General features: G+C 35.8%; 1 protein-coding gene across 6 annotated transcripts in view; it reads right to left on the reverse strand.

Moving 5' to 3' along the window:
- The window catches only part of LOC126762990 (four and a half LIM domains protein 2), a 253,696-nt gene that overhangs the window by 18,891 nt on the left and 210,454 nt on the right, over nt 1-24,351 (reverse strand). For all 6 annotated transcript variants that reach the window (XM_050480123.1, XM_050480120.1, XM_050480121.1 and 3 more), the window contains one exon: nt 22,451-22,625. In XM_050480123.1, the coding sequence (XP_050336080.1) occupies nt 22,451-22,625 (175 nt within the window). The remainder of the gene's footprint in view (nt 1-22,450; nt 22,626-24,351) is intronic.

Below are 24,351 nucleotides of genomic sequence, written 5' to 3' on the forward strand. Positions count from 1 at the left end.
GGCTACACTCGGAATCTCCAATTGCCGCGTAAAGAAAAAAAGGCCCAAATGAGTCCATCCGCCATCGCAACAATTGGAGCCGTTTCCATCCACTTAATTGCGGAACTTTAGCGGAAGAATATTGGTTTGCGGACTTATAAAATCCAAGTCGTTCAACAATTGGAGTAGAAGCACCATTAAACGCTTTCCATGTTAAGTGAAAGAGTCCAAAACGAGATAGCTACCGATCCGATTTTCAAAAGAAAACGAAACAATCTATTCGTTGAAGAAACTTTTGTTGAGCGCATAATCTCGGGTCGGGGCCTCCATTATTGTGTGATTTAATACCACTAGACTATTTGTTGAGGCGAAGTGTGAAGTCGAAGATAAATCCGAGGCGATTCACGCCTTGACAGATAATATTCGGCTCGTTGTTGCTGACATATGGCGCTAATTGCCGGCAAACCCTTATCTTTACAATAAAGTCTGAGTCATAACATTAAAATAAAGATATTTACGAGTTTTATTTCTTCTTGAAAACTACATGCCTAAAATAAACACCCTTTATATCTGAGTAGCTGCTTGAGCACAGGTTTCGCACTACAAATTTCACCTTCAAAAAATTTCATGACCACTCTCGATAGTTTGAGTTTTCTCGAGTGCCAATACAGTTCAAGTTTTACAAAATCCAATTGTCAATTTAATTAATTTCTGTTCACAATTGTCATAATCAACGTGGGTGGTTGCCGTCTCAAGTTAATTTTACCTCGAATACACACGACACCCAGCCAACGCAGTTTTGAGGTCAACAATGACTTTCAACAAAAATTATGAGAAAATAGACAAAAATATAAAAGCGGAAACTTTTTTCGCGACTCTTAAGTGGCTTTACTTCTGCCAATTAGCTATGAAGTATTGACTGTACAGCCCAAGATTGCCAATTGATTGGCTAATAAATTGGGTAATTAGTGGCGCAGAAGCTGGACGAAGATGCGCCATTAAGAAAGAAGCGAAAGATCGATGAAAGAAGAGAAGGAAAGGGTGTGTAGCGATAAACTATTCTTTGAAAAGTTTGGAATGACTGATTGAACTGGAAGTGAAGATCAATGATGAGACTTCAGAATATGATAGAAATAACGAACAAATTATTAAATTTGAATATTCATAGAGGTATGTTGTATCTCATACAGCTCCACATACATTCCACTTGTATACCAGCGTGGAATGTATAAATAGTTGCCAGGCGCACTTGTGCCGTCAGAAGGGAGTGGTGGTAGGTTGACGCCCGTGAAATGAAAGTGCAAGTGTGACGTGACCACGAATCGACTGAAAGTGATGCCAGCACTTAACGTGCACTCTGGCATACTGAATGAGCACGAGCAACCAACGCTGCATATTAAGACGAAACTATATGCTTCGGCACTCTAAATAAATGGCAACACTTGTGCATAAGTGCACAACAAGAAGTTGTTGATTGGGCAAAATATACTTTTGAATTTGGCTTAAAAGCATAAAGTTAGGCAGCTTTTGAAAATTATTGTTTCTTTCAAGTGGTTAATGAAAGAACTTACTCTAACTTTCTAATAAAATTAAATTTTTTTTTTAGTTTTTTTTTTAGTTTATTGGCTTACTAAAAACATATGAAGCAACAAAAATTATTTTTAGCCTCTTAAAGATATCACGCTGAAATTTTGCGCACATCTTTTGCTTACCAAGAAATTGCTCATTTGTTGGAACTATCGTTATCGGACCACTATAGCATATAGCTGTCGAACAAACTGAACGATAAAAATTAAAGTCTTGTATAGAAAACTTTTTCATTTGACGATATATCTTCACGAAATTCGGCATGACTTATTGTCCAAATCAAAGCTATAACATCTGAAGAAATTATACAGATCGGGTAGCTATAGCGAATAGCTGTCATACAAACTGAACGATCAAAATCACGTTCTTGTATGGAAAACTTTTGAATTTGACGAGATATCTGCACAAAACTTGGCGCAGATTATTTTCCAAAGAAACACTACAATATTCCAAAAACTTATTCAGATCGATCTGATATAGCATATAGCTCCCATACAAACTGAATGATCAAAATCAAGTTCTTGTATGAAAAACTTTTTAATGTGACATGATATCTTCACGAAACTAAGCATGAATTATTGTCTAAATTAAAGCTACAACATCTGAAGAAATTAATAAGATCGGATAGCTATACCATATAGCTCCCATACAAGCTGCACGCTCAAAACAAAGTTTTTGTATGAAAAATGTTTTTATTTGACGAGATAGCATCACGAAATTTATCATATATTAATATCAAAATCAACGCTACAACATTTGAAGAAATTATACAGATCGGCCCGATATTGCATATAGCTGTCATACAAACTGAACGATCAAAATCAAGTTCTTGTATGGAAAACTTTTCCATTTGACGAGATATCTTCACGAAATTCGGCATGACTTATTTTCCAAAGCAAAGCTACATTATCCGAAGAAATTATTTAGATCGAACCGCTATAGCATATAGCTGCCATACGAATTGACCGTTCAAAATCAAGTGCTTGCAACCGCAGTTGACTTTTTTTCTTCATTTGCTTATATAGGGAGTGTAATCCTTCGCAAGTCCATAAATTAGAAAGTTCATTGAGGCAACCAAAAATATAACTGCAATTTTTTAATTAATTTAATCGCATATTAAATGTCATAAATTACCTGAATGCCCATAAAAGTCATTTGAATGTTTCAATTTGCATATCAACAATCTTTGGAGCAATAATTAGTTGTTGTGGTTGTTGTTGATTTACAATTTAAAGTCACAATTCAACAATCTGTAGAGCAATAATTAGTTGTTGTTGTTGGTTTACAATTTAAATTCACAATTCATTCATAAATACGCTGCAGTTTTTTCGCCAACACTGTGCAACGCACAAAGAACGAGTTGCAAACAATTTCGAACACTTGGAAGATACATACATACATATATATATGTATATGTGTATTATATATGTAAATGTATCTGTATATTTGGGCTCACCGCCATACACCTGAACGGCCAGATTGCAGTCGTGCAGCCGCCCACAAATTATCGCAGCTTTGTATGCAACACGCTTCCTACTAAAGCGAGCCATAAGCTTAATTGGCGAGTAGGCGCAAGCAAGTACACTCGTACATACATACATATGTATACAAAGTACTCACATACATACTTACTTGATAATAAGTGCGGAAAGTGACATTGAAAGAAAGAGGCAACAACACATGGCATGTTGAAAAAAACACTCGCTAATAAATTATGAACATTTTAGCATGCGCATTTGTGTCAAAAGAAAATTTGTTGTTGTTATTAAAATATGTTTTTGTTATTAGTTTCGCATTATCAACATTTAAAGGGCTTCACTGCCATTACCAACCATTTTGGTAGTTGGAGAAATCAAAAAGAAATTATGGCAACACATTCAGTGGGGTACATATGATATGGCAACCGCGACTACACACACACACAAAAGTATGCAAAAGCGCTGAGAACCATTTAGTTTCACTTTTAAATACAACAAAATAATAAAGTAATAGTAAAGTAAGCATTTGGAGTTGAAATGTAATTGAATATTGCGGTTCATGTTGGACACCAATCAACATTGGCTGATATGTTTACATGCCAGCGGATGTTAGCGGTTGTTTAGGTTGACATGCGGGCGTTACGAACCCATTTACGTGTGTAATGAGTACCAGCACCAGTATGTGTTCGACTGCTTGTAACTTATATACATACAATTATGTACCGAAGTATGAACACGAAGGGGCAACTTAATACTAATAGTTGTTTCTTTTTCATTTGCAAATAGTTAAATTGTAGAGCACATGATCACTACAATTTTCCCACTTTGAAATCAATGAGTAGCTACTTAGTTAGTTATGTTATGTGGCATTTTGAAGGTTAAATACACTTTGATTGGCGGAGATATATGATTTTGATGAACTTTTCATTGTAAAAATATACAAAATGCTTTCATCCTTCGATTATAGTAAAGCTTGATTTATGGAATGTAGGAAATATTCAAATATTTCTTATTGTTTCTTAGGAAGACACATATTTCAAACTTAAGAAAGTCAGAAATTGCATCTACATTTATGATGGTTACAAAGATTAGTGTCATTACAGCCAATAGTCTCAATAAATCTCAGTAATCGCAATTAAAAGGCACAAAAAGATTGAGTTTCGAACGGTGGACAATCAGTTAAAAGAGAAACAATAGGTCAAATCGTTAGCTCTGCAGCACAGTTTTCGAGACTGCCTCTGTATATACGCGAACTAGTCCCTGAATTTTTGAGATATCGATCTGAAATTTTGTACACGTCCTTCACTTCCCAAGAAGTTGCTCATTTGTTGAAACCGCTGATATCCGACCACTATAACATATAGCTGCCATACAAACTGACCGATCAGAATCAAGTGTTTGCATGGAAAACTTTTTTATTTAATGAGATATCTTGACCAAATTTAGCATGAATTATTTTCTAAGGTAATGGTATCATATCCGAAGAAATTGCTCAGATCGGACAACTATAGCACATAGCTGTCATACGAACTGACCGATCAGAATCAAGTCTTTGTATGGAAAACTTTTTCATTTGACAAGATATTTTCACGAAATTTAGCATGGACTGTTGCCTAAGGTAGTGGTACAATATCCGGAAAAATTGTTCAGATCAGATAATTATAGCAAATAGCTGCCAAACTGACCGATCAGAATCAAGTCTTTGTATGGAAAACTTTTTCTTTTGACGAGATATCTTCACGAAATTTAACATGGATTGTTATATAAAGCAAAATTGTAATTTTCGAGGAAAGCTTTCAGATCGAAGCACGATAGCATATAGCTGTCATACAAACTGATGGCTGAAAATCAAGCCTTTGTATGGAAAACTTTTTCTTTTGACGAGATATCTTCACGAAATTTGGTACACATTATTTTCTAAGATAACGGTGCAATCGTCGAAGAAATTGTTCAGATCGAATCACTACAGCATATAGCTGCCGTACAAACTGTTCGATCAAAATCAAGTTCCTATATGGAATACAGACTTTTTGTCACCGAATATTGAATCCATAAGTTTGACATTGCACATATAAAAAATACTTTAATTACAACAAAAACACACAGATTCTTCATACATTACTAGAAGCGAAACTTTGAAAATGATTCTTGAATTACTTAATATCTGATATTGAATATGAAATTTTGCAGTTGAAGAATTTTTTGAAGTGAGAAAATGGTGCTTTCGAAGAAAAAGTTTGTATATTACATTTGATAAGAAATTGATTTATTATAATTTATATAAATTTGTTAAGTTAAAAATCTTATTAAATTTCCATGTAAACACGCCCACTTCTTACACGGCCGCACTTATAGCTCTGGATACATTAATTTATATTGTGCAATTATTTACTCTACACGGCGTCTAGGGGAGAGCATGACAGCGGTAAGTGCAGACATTTCCGGTTTACAAGTTGAAATCACTGGTCTCTTGACACACTTGCCACGCATACTTACATACGCACATACATATATGCATATAGGCAGTAGAAATTATTTATGGCCATGTGTGTGCGTTTTGTCACTTGCATTTCAGGTTGCCTTTGAAGATATGCACGAATATGTAAATATGTGTTACGAAAGTTTCAATTAATGCATTTAGTTTCTTTTTCAATCTTTTTTTAGCCTGTTAAGGTTGATTGGCAGTAGCTTGGCGCCGAGTGCAGAGGCGTTTGTGTGGAATGTCTGGGAGCTGCAGGTCGACGCATTCAAGCGAGCTCACGGCGACTTGCATATACTGGATAGGAAATAAATGGTATATAACGATGCAAAAGAAATTTGTTTTATAGACAATTTCGGATGAAAGCAAGAGCAAAATTTAATCATCCATGTAAAATTTTGTCAAATAAAAAAGTTTTCTATAAAAGGTCTTGAGTTCGAACGGTTAGTTTGTATGGCAGCTGTATGTTATGGTGATCAGATATCAGCGATTCCGATAAATAAGCAGCTTCATGGAGAGAAAAGGACGTGTGCGAAATTTCAATTGGATATCTCAAAAATTAAGGGACAGACGGGCCCTACACATTTCATATTTCTTGTTTCAATGTCAATTTTTCGAGCAAATGAAATATATATGTTCTAATAAATAAAACGTCATTACGTTTTTGTAAAGGAGTTCATTTAGAATACACGCACATGAAACATATTTATGAGCTCATGACAAGTTCAACAAAGCAAGAAGCTATTGAACTACAATTTAATGAATAACGGTTGTTAGAGTGATTCGTTGAGTTGTTGCTATCAAACAATTACAAAGTAAATAAACAAAAAAAACACTTAAAAGGCTTACGTTACGCATTCGTACTTTGGTCACGCAACATTTTCTTCCATACGCTATTTCTGCAAACCGCCGTTTCGGAGGCAATTGTTTGTGACAATAATTTGCATTTGCCTGCGTGTTGTACATGAAAAGCATGCAGACAGAATTTAGCAAAATGCTTGCGAAATTCCCCATAAAACACGAGAGCATTGCCTTATTAATGTGAAAGCAAATGGCATACAGAACTTTGTGTCGAACAGCGCCACAGATTTTGTAGAACTGTTGTATGCAGATGATTACTTATACGCACTGCTGGCCAACGAACCGCAAACGCTGATAACCTTATCACTGACGAGCCTCAGTAAATTGAGCATAAAAGAGTGTAGTAGATAAGGGAAGTGCTTTTTCAAATACAAAAATACTTTTCCGTCAGGAATACAACAACACTAATGACATACATTGCAGAACGCCGTCCACCGGCGTTTAGAGGTACATGCACACATACTCGCATGGCGCCCGTAAAGATGCCGCTGCACATGTGGAAATATTACTGAAAACATAATATATAGCAACAACAACAATTTGTAAATACATCATTGAAATAAAGCAACAAGTTGCGAGCAAATGTTGAGTTCAAATGAAAGTGAGCCTGTTGAGGTAATGAGTACTAATACGATTATGTATATATGCATGATTCTAAATGAGCATGAATTATGTAGTTTACTTGTAAGTTGAGCGATGAGCATATGCATAGATGTACATACCTAGAAGTAAAACTTATAAGAGGACATTTTCATACAAAAACTAAATTTTCATTGTTTAGTTTGTATGGCAGCTATATGCTATAGTAGTTCGATCTAGACAATTTCCTCGTATATTGAAGCACTGTCTAGAATATTAATCCGTACAAAATTTCATGAAGATATTTTGTTAAATAAAAAAGTTTTCAATACAAGAACTAAATTTTGATCGAGCAGTTTGTATGTCAGCTTTATGCTATAGTAGTCCGATCCAGAAAATTTTTTCAGATATTATAGCGTTGCCTTGGACAATAATTCATGACAAATTTCGCGAAGATATCTTGTCGTATAAAAAAGTTTCACATACAAGAAATAAATGTTGATCATTCAGTATGTATGGTAGCCATATGCTACAGGAGCTCGATCTAGACAATTTCTTCGGATATATAAACATGGCCTAAAACAATCATCTGAACAAAATTTTGTAAAGATATTTTGTCAAATAAAAAAGTTTTTCATACAAGAACTAAATTTTGATTGTTTAGTTTGTGTGGTAGCCATAAGCTATAGTAGCTCAATCTAGGGAATTTCATCGTATATTGAAGAGTGCCCTATAATATTAATCCATACAAAATTTCGTGCAGATATTTTGTCAAATAAAAAAGTTTTTCACATAAGAACTAAATTTTGATCGTTTATATTGCATGACAGCGTATGCTCTAGTAGTCCGACATCGGCGGTTTCAATATATCAGCAGCTCTTTGGGGAGAAAAAGATATGTGCAACGATTTTTATTCGTCATTTTTATGAGTATTTCTTTATTATAAAATTGGGTAACTATCATACTAATGACTTAAAACATTCAATTCTTCCTCAAAATTGTTCTGAGTTGCAAGCTTTTGAAGTTGCTACACTATTGTAGCACAATATAATGGGTTATCCAAGTAGAGATACTATTTTGAATGGCTTTTTTTGGCAGATCACCTTTTCTTCCTTAAAAAAGCAGGGAACCTCGAAATGGATCACCCTTTATAATTATTTCTCAGTTAAAATAAAAGTATGAAGATGAAAACAATGCTCTAAATACCACAAATATACAGTACAGTGTAAACGTCACATAAAATTCAAAGCAGCCTATCATCAAAAAAATCGAAATTGATTTTTTTATTGCTTACGATTCACTACACCTTATTACATATATGTAGCATACAATTTTTTGCAACAGCTTTCAGATATAACCAATATATAACCAATACATAACCAATATATAACCATTTTATAACAAAAACTCAAATTTTGTTTAAAAATTAGTGGTTTCAATTATATCGCTTTTGCTTCGCCTGTAAACTTCTGAAAAGTGGTGTTACGTTATTTTGCATTTTAGGCGACGATATACATACATACATACATATATGTATATTCCTTAATAATGCGCCAAAATGTTTATCAAAAAATTGCTGAAAACAATATTCCTAATTCTTTTTGCTAATCACAATTATTTCTACTAAATTTTCTTGAAAAAATCCTTAATCTTCCACAACATAAATATAATATAATTGAAAAACAATTTAATTAACCATTAGCATTTAATTAGATAATTTGCCTGACACTGATTGTCGTTTCCGAGCAAAAACTGAACAACAGCTGAAATTTATTAATTCCTTTCAAGTTTTTTATTTCCGCTGGCGTTTTCACACTGCACCTTCCGACAGCTAAACCGAAGCTGAACAAATAAAAAATACAATTGTTTACGCGTTTGTAAAAAGAAATGTAATTCTTTCAATATTTCGTGGCTGGAATTGCGAACGTTTAAAAATGTTTCAAAGCGCAAGACAAGCGATTTTAAGAATTCTACACACGCTTTTTATTGTCTATTTGTATATATAATCAATTTTTTAATTGCAAATATATATACATCTATTTTTTAAACAAAAAAATTGCAATTTTCCGAAATTTATTCACTAGCTCATCTGCTTAAACTCATGCAAATATTTTTCGCGCGACCGAAACTTTCTTCATTCACGAAAACATAAAAAGAAATATTTCACAAAAAGTATTGTTATTTACTGCCGTAGCATACCAAACACGTTGAGCGTTGTTTTGTTACTGAAGTGAGCTTAAAATGTGCTGTCATGGAACGGCCCGTGTGCTCAAATAGCGCCAAGCGCCTAGCGTCGAGCGGAAACGTGGACAAGGCAGCAAGGTAAACAAATAACAAAATTAATGAGTATTCGAGTTTTTGCAAGCCAAGCAGTCAACAACACATTGCTTGACTGACTCTCTTCGATTACGGTGCGGCAAGTGGAGCTTCTGGTTGCGCCAGTCTCTGTTTACATAGCGTTGCTTATGGCAACTAGTACTAGCTGAGTAGGCGAGATACTGCTAGAGAGCGGCACTGCCTCATCAATGGACACAAAAAATCGCTCTCGACTTGAAATTTTTCATTTTGTTTTGCTTACGTAGCCAGCTTGATCAGCGATGAGCTTGTGATTTTGAGTCCAAACAGTAGCAGAGCGTGCTCGTAGAGCGAATATTCGTAACATAAATGGCGCAGTCAAGTCTCTCAGGGAGCTTTCTTTTCTCAAATCAATTTTAAGCTGCCCGAAATTAAATGGTTGGCTAAAGGGTATTATTTGCTAACCGGTCAATTAGCAATAGAAGGCGCAATCGATCTCTATCTCTAGTCTGAAGATTTGAAGTATTTGTATTGGAGTCCAAAAATCATCATCAAAACTTCTTAAATTGCAGTACCAAATTTAAAAGACTCTTTAAAGATCTGTGGTTGGCATCCATTAAACCCAGTCTTGGATGTAATATTTAGCAAATATAAGCATCGATAGAAGAGACTGTAGAAACATGATCGGAATACTAACTGGTCACTGTCTGGTGGCGGCACACGCCCGCAGAATGGGGCTGACAGATCGAAAAGACTGCAGGAAATGTCTAGAGCAAGGCACCAGAGAAACAATGAAGCTTCTCTTGTGCGCTTGTCCCGCATTGGCAAGACTACGCTGTAAGCATCTGGAGTCCACACGATTTAATACATTAGAAGTGGTATCGATAGTGAGGTCGCAGTCTTTTAAAATTCGCGTCAAGCCCAGGCATCCTAAAGGATGACTACTTCTCCAACTGGTATCGCAAAGTACTAAAACTGGTCTATGTGTGGCTTATTGGCCTGTCAGTTTAACCTAACCTAACCTAAATATAAACATATATATGTATGAGTACTTACTAAAAGGCTATACAACTATTTGCATATATAATTATCATATATGAAAGATGCCACTGGGCATGATCATTGATCAACATTAAATACACACTAACTGTAGCTTACAACACGCGTAGGGCGGAACTTCGAGCTCGTTGCTATAAATACTACACATCTTTATAACCAGAACAGGGGATATTGAGATTTTCGCGCAGTTTGTAATACCCAGAAGGAAACGTAGGAGACCCTGTAAAATATATATGCTATACAAATGATCAGTGTGACGTGCTAAGTCGACTTAGTGAGGTATAACTGCCCGTTTATCTGTCTGTATATACCCGAAACTTTAACTCGAAAACTAAGGTACAAGAGATATCGATCTGAAATTTAGCACATAACTTTTTTTCTACCAACTATTTATTTGTCGAATCCGCCGATATCCGGCCACTATAGCATATAGCTGCCATACAAACCGAACATTCGAAATTAAGATCTTGTATTGAAAACTTTTTATTTGACGAGATATCTGGAAGAAATTGAGCAGATGTTATTACCGAACAAAACGGTTTAATCTCCGAAGAAATTGTTCAGATGGGACCACGATATTATATACGTACCATACAAACTGATCGATTAAAATCCTCTCTTTGTATGGAGAACTTTTTTATTTGAAAATATATTTTCTCAAAATTTGGCTCGGGTTATTCTCTAAGGGAGTGGTGTAATCTCCGAAGAAACTGTTCAGAACGGACCACGATAGTATATAGCTTTCATACAAGCTGATCAATCAAAATCCTGTCCTTGTATAGAAAACTTTTTAATTTGAAAAGGTATCTTCACGAAATTTGGCTTGGGTTATTCTCTAAAGAAGTGGTGAAATCTCCAAAGAAATCGTTCAGATCAAATCACGATAGCACATAGCTGTCATACAAACTGAACAGTCGGAATCAAGGTATGTATGCACAGCTGATGTCCAGAAACTGGCGGGAAAGCTTCTATTAGCACGAATTGGTTAAAAGGGAGTCATTCGAGCAAACATATATACACATATGTATATATAACTTGTGGCATCATTGCACATATATTTTCTATATGCGGAAGAAACACACTAAGTAATGCTTCGGTGTATGCTGCCAAGTACAAGCTGCTTGGATGTGGGCCGTTCGAAGTGAACTTGAAATTGCTGCACTACGGAGTGTATTTATTGTTGTCATTGTATTTCGTCAATATCAACAACTGCATCTCATAGGCGATAATGAATTTATAACCTTCCAGGCATTTAAGAGGCAACAAGCAACAACATTTTCAGAACGCCCAACACCGAATATTTGTTTACAAGCTGGCAAGTGAGTTGAAATGCTGTGTGTGCAAGTGCCCCAACAGTTACATAAGCTACTACAAACACACACAGAAATCTAAGCACATGCATATCAATGTGTGTGTGTGTGTGTAGCTGCTGGTAAAGGTTGCCTGTACTTTGGCGTTCATTGGCACTGCGTTGGTGTTGTTGACCAGCAACCTTTGTGTTCATATTCGTGTATGTGTGTGTGAGTGTGCATGCAGCTTGAGATTAACAATTTACTGTTGTACCAAAAAGTTTTAACAACATTTTATTTGATTTATGTGTACAGTTATTGACAAATTCCCAAAACAAATATTGAGCGACATTTTTAATAAGCGTGGGCTTTTTCAACTTGTGAAAAGGTTGACTTTTAAATTGACGTAAAAGCGTAAATTAAGCATTCAATAAGGTAAATTATACATGGACTATGGACAATAAAACTATATATTGCAAGCACATTAACATTTTGTGCTTGATGGCTGCGTGATTTGAGGCGAATAACCCAACGCTTGGATGAACCCAATTCGAATTGACTTTAATTATGTAGCGACTTTTAGAACAAGATATAAAAAATGTTTGTTTTATTAAAAAAAAAACAAAAAAATGTTAATTAAAAAAATAAATAATAACTATAATTATAAAATAATAATAAGATATAAACAAAAATTATAAAAATTAAATATCAAAAATAAAAAAAAATAAAAACAAAATTTTTTCATAATAAAAAAAAATACTAATATATTACAAATTTTTCTATAAAAAATAACAAATCTTAAAAACTTTTATTTAAAAAAAATTAAGGAATAAAATAGTTTTTTTTATAAAAATTTGGGTTTTTTTTTGTTAGTGTTGCTATAGTGGATTTTCCGAATTTTCGATACCATTTTATAAAAAAAAAGTAAAATATTAAAAAAAAAAGATTTTATAAAAATTAGGTTTTTTTTTATTTTTTACTGTCGCTATTGAGGATTTTCCTAATTTTTCATATTTTTAAAAAATTATATTTATTTATTATGGTTGCTAATAAAAATATAAATTATATAAAATATTATATTTTTTATTGTTAGGGTTGCTATTGTAGATTTTCTTAATTTTCGGTGCCATTTTACAAAACAAAAAAAAACATAAATATTAAAATTTTTCTAATCAAAAATATATAACAAAAAAATAGATTTTTAAAAAATTTGATTTTTAATTGTTAGTGTTTCTATCGTAGATTTTTATAATTTTCGATTTCATTTAAAAAAAAAAGTTTAGAAAAATTATTAAATATTAAGAAAATAGATTTTCATAAAAAATCGATTTTGTTGTCATTTTGTAAAAAAAAATAAAAAAAAATAAATGTAAATTTTTGTTTTATAAAAAAAATTAAACAAAAAAATTTATTTTTATAAAAATTATATTTTTTCATTTGTTAGTGCTGCTATCATGATATTGATACATGATTCGTCGAAAGGAATTTGGAGGGCACCATACCGCGAAAATCGAAGAAAACTGTCAACATAACCTTGATTTTTGACATGCTTTGACGCGATTTTTTCGGCTTCTTCCCACTTTTTCCACAATATTCGGTCAAATGAACTCTGTTTTCGTGTCGTAAGCATAGATTTGAGACTCATCTTCAGTAATAATACGTTTCATGATATCCTGGTAGCCGGAAAGCATTGGTTTACAGACGTGATTGCGACATTGTTTATCGAAAAAATGGAGTGATATTGGAACCAAAACGCAAAACAAAATGCTACGATAGTAGTCGGACAAGTAGACCGGCAACTATACAACAGTCGCCTTTCATAATATAGTTATGAGATTGTCGACACCCAAATTGTTTTCCATTGATATTAGTTTTCCGTTTTAATGCATTTGATGTCATAAATAATATTTAGACTTCCTCACTTGTAAACTATTGAGGAGCTCGGTGAAATCTACACCAATCATTAACGTTGGAATCATTATGGTTATATAACTAATGGTTATTAGTCTTTAAGCCTACATCAAGCGCATACAAATGCAAGGAAACAAATATGTTTTTATGTAATTTCTCTAAACTCTGCACCAACTACATACTTTTATTTATATATATTCATTTTGAGGCTTTAGTCAATGCTTAAATTTAGAATTTATTCTCCCCAAACACAAAATGTAATGTGTGAAATTATCGTTATAATAAAATTTTTATTATTTCGCCGCTGCAAAGGTAGTGTAAAACAAGCATATGCACACAGCCACATACACACACACACTTATGTAATTGTTTACAAAGTTGGCAAGCCAGCCAAATAGTTTTAATGGTGGAAGGTGTTTACGATTTCATTATATGCACAGATAATAATTCGAAACAAATAAGCAGACAAATTATGTTAAATATGCTGAAAATCGCAAATAATTTCCATTTCAGTTCAAATAAAACCTTCCGAGGCACACCTACGGCCAATAAACGCAGCCACTAGTTTACATATACCTATGCATGTGTGTGTGTGTGCATGTTGTGTGGTGTGTTTGGCTGAGCACATTTAGAAGGACGATGAAATGTAAACGTCTTGCCAACGCAAATATTATTATTTTGCTAAATTATGTTGTTTACCAGGTACACATAGCCATATTTTTAATGGGCATAAATAAATACTAAAATTCGAAATGTGTGAATATGGCTGCGGGCAGACATTGTTTAAAGACATTTTCATATTTTTTATTATGTACATACATATATGTAAAAAGTGCAGAATTTGTGTGTTTGAGTGAAACGTAAAAAACCACAACCGTTTCTCAGAATATATATTTACATTACTTTGGTTACCAACCATTAAGTTAGCATATCGAGAACCGATTACTTGAACTTTTATAAAGTCAATAATTATCTTCCTATGTTGAGCCTGGCAGGTGATTGAAAGCCATTAATATATTCGAATACTATTCACAATAGAAGTGGTAGTAGTATGCGGATGCCTCACTATAGTAATTTTTAGACGTGTGGTTTTCAATGAGGTAATACTCTTTTCGGAGAGGTGAAGTATGAAACCATATGTAGAAGTTCGCGCGAGTGAGGAAATTTTTCTGAGCACCAGTAACTTGGCAGTGGCCAGAAACGATTATTTTACATATGGCTCAAGTAGCTTACTACTTCTGGTCTTAGACCAAGTATCCTCTGGGTAGCCAACAAACATCCGTTTGAAGGCGAGTAAAAGTGAGAAGGCGAAGCATCCCAGGGTTGTGCGCTAAGTTTGGAACCCGCCAAGTAAAAAACACTACCAATGAAAAGAAGAAAGCAGTCTCGGAAGAGATTTGATTTAGCGGCTACGCTGGCTATGTTATGTCGTCCGAATGGCTGAAAACACTCCAGCTCTGAAAGTATTAGATGCAGTAGTAGGCGGGGTAAGCAGAAGAAGAGGAAGACCTCCACTCTGTTGGAAAGACCAGGTGGTGAAGGGCCTGGCTACACTTGGAATCTCCAATTGACAGTGAAAAGGAAAAACGACTAGCGGGAGGAAGAATAATGCTTTTTTCGGAGTTGGTCTTTTTGACAGCTGTTACTTGATTTATACTCAGACTTACTTCGGAACAATGTTTGTAAATTGTGGCAAATTTATAATATTAGGTTGGAAAATATCTCCCTTCCGCCTTTTTGTCCTTTGAATCTCGCAGCTATGTATAAAGCTTCATTCATTAAAGGCAAATCCGCTAGAAGGAGGTATTATGAAGTGGCTGTCTAGATGGAAACAGATTATGGAACGAAACTAAATACGATCACTGTAGCGCATCGCATGTTCGTTGAATGGGTGTAAAACAAGATGACCACCGATTCCGATTTTCATTCTTCATTTTGGGTGAAGTCGCTTGTCTCCGCAAATAAGACCGAGACGATTGACGCAAGAGGATATTTGACGAGTTATATACGACCATAATACAGCTTATGCAAGAACTGAAGTCGCTCGACCTTTCTAAGCGAAATCGCTTCGCTCTATGGGCTCTTGAAAACTTTCAAGAAGATCCGACGTTTTCGAAGGGGTCATGGAAAATTGAACTCAACGGATGGACCATCTGAGAAGTAGCCGCGGCCAACAGTTGAAAGAGATAATCTTTAAAAAATGAGTGCCAAAAAATGTTTGAATGATAATAAACATTTTTCATTAAATTTAAAGTTTCTGTGTTTTTTCTTTAAAAAAGTAGAGAACCTCGAAATGGATCAGCGTTTATATACCTCGAAATGTACTTAAATGTTTCTTTTGACGAAAAGGGAATTTATCTACATTTACGTACGCATTCAACCAAAAGTGCATGCGTCAGAGAATATAATAGCACAGGGTTGCAACATGAAAGCTGCAAGTTTGCTTAAGCAACTGCTATATTTTGTTTGATTAATTACTCTCCAACGCTTGTCAAATCGAAGACAGTCATTATACATTAAATGATTTATTAAACTACAAATCAGAAGAGATTAAAGTGTCTGCCAATATAAACAAATAAACCATTATTGGCATCCATTTAATGATACTTTTCATTTTCCCTTAAACCAACGTATTAGTTAAGGCAGCTTCCGGTTATAAAAAATAGTATGCAATTCGATTCCTAATAGAAAAAGTATCGATAAATTCAATTGGAAATCTCTAACTTTGACATCTACCTCAACTCAACTCAACTCAACCCAATTCAACTCAACTCAACTACCTAATTATACCTAAATTAACGGAGACAAATCTACTGCGCAAAACTGAACAATTGGTATTTAATCATCTGCGTCTGTTTTCGAGATATTTAAGGCAAAATTAGCGACTTCTATTTCTCAGCGATGTTTGACAGCTGACAGTTGACAATATAATTTGAGAACTCAAGCACTGTGTTCGTTTCGGTTGTATTTCAGTGGCTGATTTGTTTTAGCCCGTCTAAACCTACACTCAGTATGCAGTCATATTTATATTAAGTGGGCTTACCACAACTATTTGGGCGGGGCGAATGTACACACATGCCTAAATACGTAGTCATAAATACTAGCACACATGTCGTCTGGCAAAGCAATCAATGTCTAGTTCTATATTATTCAACGGCAAACAAATTGTTCGCATGTAAACAATTCAATTTAGGAATGTTAATTACGTACACATGTATGTGTGTATTATGCACATATATTAAAATACCTATTAATTGTGGCTAAAATATATTAAAATTACGCTCAAGTCGAGTGAAACTGACCAAAACAAGTGTGCCATGCTTTGCTGGGTAGGTTGCCTGCACGATCCGAAGCACATTTAAGGGCTCTGTATCTAATTAGAATTTAGCTAAAATATTAAAAAAAAAAATTTAAAATTTCGCTTGGCATTGTCAACCAAACTGTAACAAATAATAAAAATAATAATTGTTTTTGTACGCTGCAATTCGCTTCCGATTAGCTGCCATACAAACTGAATGTTCAAAATCAAGTTCCTGTATGAAAAACTTTTTTATTTGTTAAGATATCTTTACAAACTTTGGCTCAGGTTACTCTCTAAAGTAGGTGTGTCATCTCCGTAGAAATTGTTCAAATCGGATCACTATATCATATAGCTGTCATACAAACTGGTCGATAAAAATCAAGTCCCTGTATGAAAAACTTTTTTATTTGACAAGACTTTATCCCAAAATTTGGCAGGGAGCAATGTCCCAGACACCGTTACAATATCTGAAAAAATTTTCTAGATCGGATCACTATATTATATAGCTGTCATACATATAAAATCAAGTTCTGTCTTTTTTATTTGTTAAGATATCAAAACTGGTTGATAAAAATCAAGTCCGTGTATGAAAAACTTTTTTATTTGACAATATTTTATCCCAAAATTTGGCAGGGAGCAATGTCCCAGACACCGTTACAATATCTGAAAAAATTTTCTAGATCGGATCACTATATCATATAGCTGTCATACAAACTGGTCGATAAAAATCAAGTCCGTGTATGAAAAACTTTTTTATTTGACAAGACTTTATCCCAAAATTTGGCAGGAAGCAATGTCCCAGACACCGTTACAATATCTGAAAAAATTTTCTAGATCGGATCACTATATCATATAGCTGTCATACAAACTGGTCGATAAAAATCAAGTCCGTGTATGAAAAACTTTTTTATTTGACAATATTTTATCCCAAAATTTGGCAGGGAGCAATGTCCCAGACACTGTTACAATATCTGAACAATTTTCTAGATCGGATCACTATATCATATAGCTGTCATACAAACTGGTCGATAAAAATTATTTCCTTGTAGGAAAAACTTTTTTATTTGACAAGACTTTATCCCAAAATTTGGCAGGGAGCAATGTCCCAGACACCGTTACAATATCTGAAAAAATTTTCTAGATCGGACCACTATATCATATAGCTGTCATACAAACTGGTCGATAAAAATCAAGTCCGTGTATGAAAAACTTTTTTATTTGACAATACTTTATCCCAAAATTTGGCAGGGAGCAATGTCCCAGACACCGTTACAATATCTGAAAAATTTTCTAGATCGGACCACTATATCATATAGCTTCCATACAAACCGATCAATCAAAATCAAGTTCTTGTATGGAAACTACATTTTTTGTGAAGGTTTTTTTGGTATCGGTGTAACCCAAGTTAATATTGTTTCTTGTTTTAATATGAATCACTTTGTTGCATATAATATATCTCCCTTAAATAATTAACAAAAATTACATGTGTAAAACAATTACCAAAAACATACATAAATAATTATTAAAAAGATATTTGGAAAATGTGACATCGAAGCGGCATAATTTATGGCTTTTGTATTATAATGTTAAGCCACGATTTATAATTTTTTAATGACTTGTTCAGCGCGTTTTGGTCAAGTGCCATATATGTACCTTGTGAAGACTCGTACACATGTTCCGCTGTTCCTGTCATATGCGTATGAATCACGCTACACAAATTGCATGGCAACACAGACTCTCTGTTGTAGTCCGGCGAATTGTGTGGGTTCAAGAGGTTTTAGTAAGATTTTAAGCAAATAATGTCATAAAATACAAAAAAATGGCTCACAGAAAGATATGTGTAAGAAGTATGTAAGTATATTTTTGCATTATATTATATAAAAGTTCTTTTTAATTTTTTTTATATGCAGATATGCCTAGACAACAACAGCCGCTGTAAAATGCGCACCTCTAATTTTTAATTATTTCATATCTTTTGGCTTACATTATTTTGTATTTATTTGTGAAATACTATATTCGCACTGCTGAAGACGATATAATCGCTGCTAGCCGTTTGCTACTACTATATGCTAAGCGCTGATGTCTGATGTGGGTATGAGGAAGTAAGAAAATATCACAGTATGCACTCTGCCCAGACGGAAATTTGAGCTGCTTGCAAAATCGTCAACTACGGAAAAATAATTTAACATTCGCAGAGAATTACATATGTATCTGTCTAGGGTTTTGCAAGTGAAAGTCTGGCATGAAAGACAAACTGCTTTGCCACGAAATTTGTAGCACCCAAAATATATAGGCGAACTAGTCCCTTAGTGTTTAAGGTGTCAGAAGTGCTGATATCAGATTATTATAGCATACAGCGGCTGGCCCTGCTTCAACGAAGCCCAGCTATCTATTGGTAGAACACAAGAGGATACGAGAACGCCGACCCGCTCCCATTCTACTGATAGCTGTTTTAGGGTTTTTTCCTTGCTAATTCATTTACTTAACAATTGCCTGCGATTCCGCTGTGGCTTGGCACGCATACCAGTTTTATCAGAAAGAGACTCGATGCTATTGATAACGAAGTAAGGCATTCCTTGATCAACCCTGAACGCACTGCTAATGAGTTCAAGGCTAGTATCACCGCACTTCTATCTGAGTGGATGGCGACTTCTCTGAAGGAGGCTGCATCAACCTACACTCAAGCTTTAACCAATCCATAAAGAAGCTCACTGCCCCTCTTCTCCAACGGCTTCTTCCCGCCCACAACTCCCTCGTCGGTATATGGGTACAGAAGGAGCCGTCAAAGTTAGGTTTGGCGACTCCATGATCCAAGTGATATGAAGTCAAAGTGTGTGAGGAGTTTCGAGTGTTCAGACATGTCATCTTTTAGGTACCCAGATTCTCTGATACTGATAGCAACTTTCGCAACCATACACCTTCCGAACGATGTCTACAGGCACTATGTGCAAGATGACGTTAAATGCCATGAATGGGGTGGACCTTAGTGTACCACACATGCTGATGAGCGCCACCCGTTGAACACTCTCGAGTTTTTTTGTAAGTGTGGTCTATTCTAGAGCCCTCCACCACATAAAGATTCCATAAAACATAATGGGCTTGTCTATATATAGAGAGCTAGGGGAACACTTACGGTGAGAGACGGCACCTTTTGCCAATGAGTCCGCTACATCAGTATAAGGCAATCGATGCCATTTTTACACTCTCTCTTCGATATTTGGCTTCCATGAAAGCTTCCTATCAAATATAAGCCCTAGATATTTTACTGTATCCGCCAATTGCAGACAAATGTTTCCCATTTGTGGCAGTTGTGCCACCGAGATCTTGTATCTTCTAGTGAATAAAACCATCTCGATTTTATTTGGATTGATGGCGAGACCACTACCGTCTGCACAAATTGATGCGATGTTGAGATAACCTTGCGTCAACTCCTACACGGTACGCATGAACTTTTCTTGACCATAAGTGCTACATCGTTTGTACCACATATGCTGCATAGGCAATCACCTGGCAGCTACGCTCCTCAAATTTTTTAAGCAGGTAGATAATGATCAGAAACCATAAAAGAGGAAAGAGAACTCCACCTTGTGTTGTTCACCTACTCATATTTCGTCGAGCAAGTGCATTGCTCCATTCCGTTTCAATCACTCTGTCGCACAGAAGACTGAAAATGATGTGTTTGATGTTTGATTCAACCCCAAGATCGTCCAGAGCTGTTACGACTGTTTCCGTCAGGACGTTATTAAAAGCTCCCACAATACCAAGGCAGGTCTCAACAGTGAATTTTTTAACGAGCACACTGCTTTTTCTACACTTTTAAGCCTTCGATGATTACAGTTGAACCCAGACGTTTATCTCGACTGTTTTCCTCGTGCGTTCCATACAAATGGCTCCAGTGACATACATACTTCTTTACCTCACCCAAGTTCTCACTGGACACGGCTGTTTCAAATCATATTTGAAGCGATTCAATCATGAAGACAACGATGTATGCGACTATTGCGGAGGCGAGATCATCGAGAATGTGGAGCACACAATTTTCCTATGTGCGAAATACGACGAAGAAAGGCAATCTTTGAGAAACGCATTCGGGGTAGACCCAACCCCAGAAAACCTAGTGTCTCAAATGGTAGAATCACTAGATAAGTGGAAAGCCGTGTCCGAAGTGGCAGCAAAAATCATGAAACGACAAAGAGCTGGAGAACAACAACGTAGAAGACTACTCCAAATTCCAACGAACAACTAAGACGCGACACACAAACCATGACTGGAGCAGACAAGAAGGTTTTGGTGACAATCACTGTACTAGGGGGGTATAAGACAAACCGAGGTAGGGCCAAGTAAATGCAGCTTGTTACTTAATGCATTGGGACCATCACGTACGTATGAGTAATACTCAACCTTCCTCCCGACGTAATACTTGACGGGGGTACCGGGGGTTTGGTACAAGACAGTAGGAGGTTTAGTTCGGATTAAAGTTCCACACTGACATGGGTTCAGGCTTTCGATGCTTCCTCCTCGTAAAAAAAAAAAAAAAAAAAAAAAAAAAACATACATACTTCTACTAATGCGACATACATACATATATGTAGATACAAAGTCTATAAAAAGATGGCACATGGCCCTTAATGTCTGATTTGACGGCGTGAAATTCCGCCCAAATGAGATGAAGATACACTGGAGATACATATTTATATCTAAATACTTGTATATACACATATGTATGTGTGTTTCTTCACGCAACCACACTTATGGAAAACAAAGAATGCTTCTTACTATCAAAAATTGATAAGAAGTATTAAAACTCTTTGAAAACTACACAAATTGCTGTGGCCAAGCGATGAACATCAGACATGCCAAAAGGCGAAATATGTGGATGAAATGGCCTTGTGTCTTCATTTAGCCAGCGATAGAGTACTGCATTTTTCAATATTTACGCCAAATGTTTTTATATGGCTTTGCTGAATGCTTAATGTCACGCTGACCAAAATCCAAAGTGGTGCGCATGCGCAATGGTTCTTGGGCCACCAAAAATGCGCAACTGCCGCTTATGGCGCACGCACACAACCACACTGTTAGTACAAAAATTTAAGCGTATATGGTTTCATATGCACATGTGTGTGCGTTCAGTAACCAATTGGGAGTTGGTGGACCAGTTAGCCAATTGGCATGTATAACCGGGCGACTGGGCGACAAAATAGACTTGCAGCAATTTATGTTTGTGGAGCAGAATTGAGACAGCGAGCAACCGGCAACTGTGCAACTCGGGCATTTATGTCGTTTTGGTGTGCCTGATTGCATGTCGGTAATTAATTGCCAGAGGGGCCGAATAAAACTCAATATGCCAATGACATGTGAACGAAGACCGTTTCATCTGCAGTCGCAAGAAAGTGGTTAAGTGTTGTAGATATGTAAAATAAACTAGTTTTAGGCTACAGACGTTGAAGTTGTTATTTTCAGTTATTTTTTTTTTACACTTGATTGTAATAAATTACAACGCTTTCTAAACGGTAGCCAGCGCTTTGGTTGGCGCTGCCGAAAAGTATGCAACGAATTTTGTTAATAAACTCAATAAATTCCAGTGGAATAGTTTCCATTTGTTAGTCACAAGTATGTTGGTGGCTTGACTTACCTGCGCGGAACACCTCGCCGCAGCCATCGCAACGCGAAGCGAATTGTGCGTCGTAGCAAGTGCCACAGTAGATCTTGTCGGCCTTCGCACCAAACTGTTTATCCACCAGCGATAAATGGCACTTGAAACAAAGGAAACAGGCCTCGTGCCAATGCTTGTCTTTGTAGGAAAGATCCTGAAGGAAAATTAAGAGAGAAGGAAAACAAATGGTATTTAATAATTTAGTTAAATATTATGATGTAATCATTTTATAGTGTTATAGCCTGATAAGCGTATACATATTAAGTTTGTCGCAAAGTTCTATAAATGAGCGAACTAGTCTCCCAGTTTTTGAGATATCGATCTAAGTGTTTGCACACGTCCTTTTCTCCCTTAGAAGATGCTCATTTGTCGGAACCGCCTATATTGAACTACTATAGCATAACCCAGCTATTGTCCAAGGTAACGCTACCATCTCCGAAAAAATCTTTGTGAGTAAAACGTATTTTGACAAAATTTGGCACGGATTACAACCTGGGACAACGGTACATTCTCCGAATATATAGTTTAGAACGGACCAAAATCATGTATTTGTGAGGAAAACTTTTTCTATGAAACATGGTCCCTTTGAGGATTTACAAAGTACTGTCGTAACAATTGTTGGCCGAACATGATTAGCCGAAGTTGCCAGTAGACTAACTGCCGAAGTCAAGAGAGCTAAACCTAACCTATGAGGGTTAATGCCATTAAAAAATAGTGTTTCAAAAAGCCGTTTTCAATCCGTTATACAGTTCTACCTTTGAACGCTGCTTTCGTGTCAAAAACTTGCTTGAAAAAGCATCCCGTATAACTGTTTGTACTATTCTGCTTCTTGACAGCATACGAGTAATAATTCTTTCAAATCCCGTCCTATTAAACGTGCTTTTGTCAACAATTTTTCCAGTTCTCGAAACAGTCGGAGTAATCTTTTTCAGGAACATGCTTTAAGATCTTCTTTGATTCCGTTTATATGTTCTCAATTGTGTTCCAAGTCGCTAGAAGTCGCATGGAACCAAATCAGGTGAAAATAGTGATCAGGCAACAGTATGTATATGAGTCGAGTTTTTGGCAAACAAGTCGTGAAGAACCAATGCAGTATGACATGGTGCTTTATCGTGGTACCACCATCGGTTTGAGCTGAGTCAAATGATGTTCCAAGATCATCAACGAAGACTCTAAATATCAATCGACAGTTTTTAAGCAACAAATCTTCGATACCAATTATGTGGCGAATGAAACACCACATTTATATATATATTTACAGATTATTTATTAAGATAACTCAAAAGACTTCTTCACTTGTTGGCGTCTGTACAAGAAGTGACGCTTCTTAAAACTAAAAGCTTAGAATTCAGTTGAAACTGTAAATTTCCATAAAGAGAATGAAATAATAGAATAACTGACAAACAGTGCTGCCAGATGTGGTACGACTTGTCTGAGTGCCCACAGTACTCCCCCTCAAATAGAGTCCTGCTGGACTTATTTAAGGTTGAGTTCCTTTACTAGGTCCTAGTCCGGATGCTTGGTGCAGTTAGGCTGGTTGATGTATGTAGCGAATTCATTTGCTTGGTGAGAGTACGGCTGTGCGGCGTACTGTTGTCACTGGCCAATTGGTATGGTTAAGTGGTAGTTGGGAATTTATTTGCTCGGTGAAAGTACGGCTGTGCGGCGTACTGTTGTCACTGGCCAATTGGTATGGTTAAGTGGTAGTTGGGCAGTTCTCGGTTAGGGCTATGACGGTTGCATAGGAGCCACACAGAGACTGGGTTAGGGTCTACGAGCGACCGATTGGATATTTGTGCTTCTCGGTTAATGACGGTTGCATCAAACGTCGAGACTGAAGCGCCTTTTTTCCGACTTTGCTACCGTTTGCAACAAATTAC

The sequence above is a fragment of the Bactrocera neohumeralis genome, chromosome 6 (assembly GCF_024586455.1).
Source record: "Bactrocera neohumeralis isolate Rockhampton chromosome 6, APGP_CSIRO_Bneo_wtdbg2-racon-allhic-juicebox.fasta_v2, whole genome shotgun sequence".
Lineage (NCBI taxonomy): Eukaryota > Metazoa > Arthropoda > Insecta > Diptera > Tephritidae > Bactrocera > Bactrocera neohumeralis.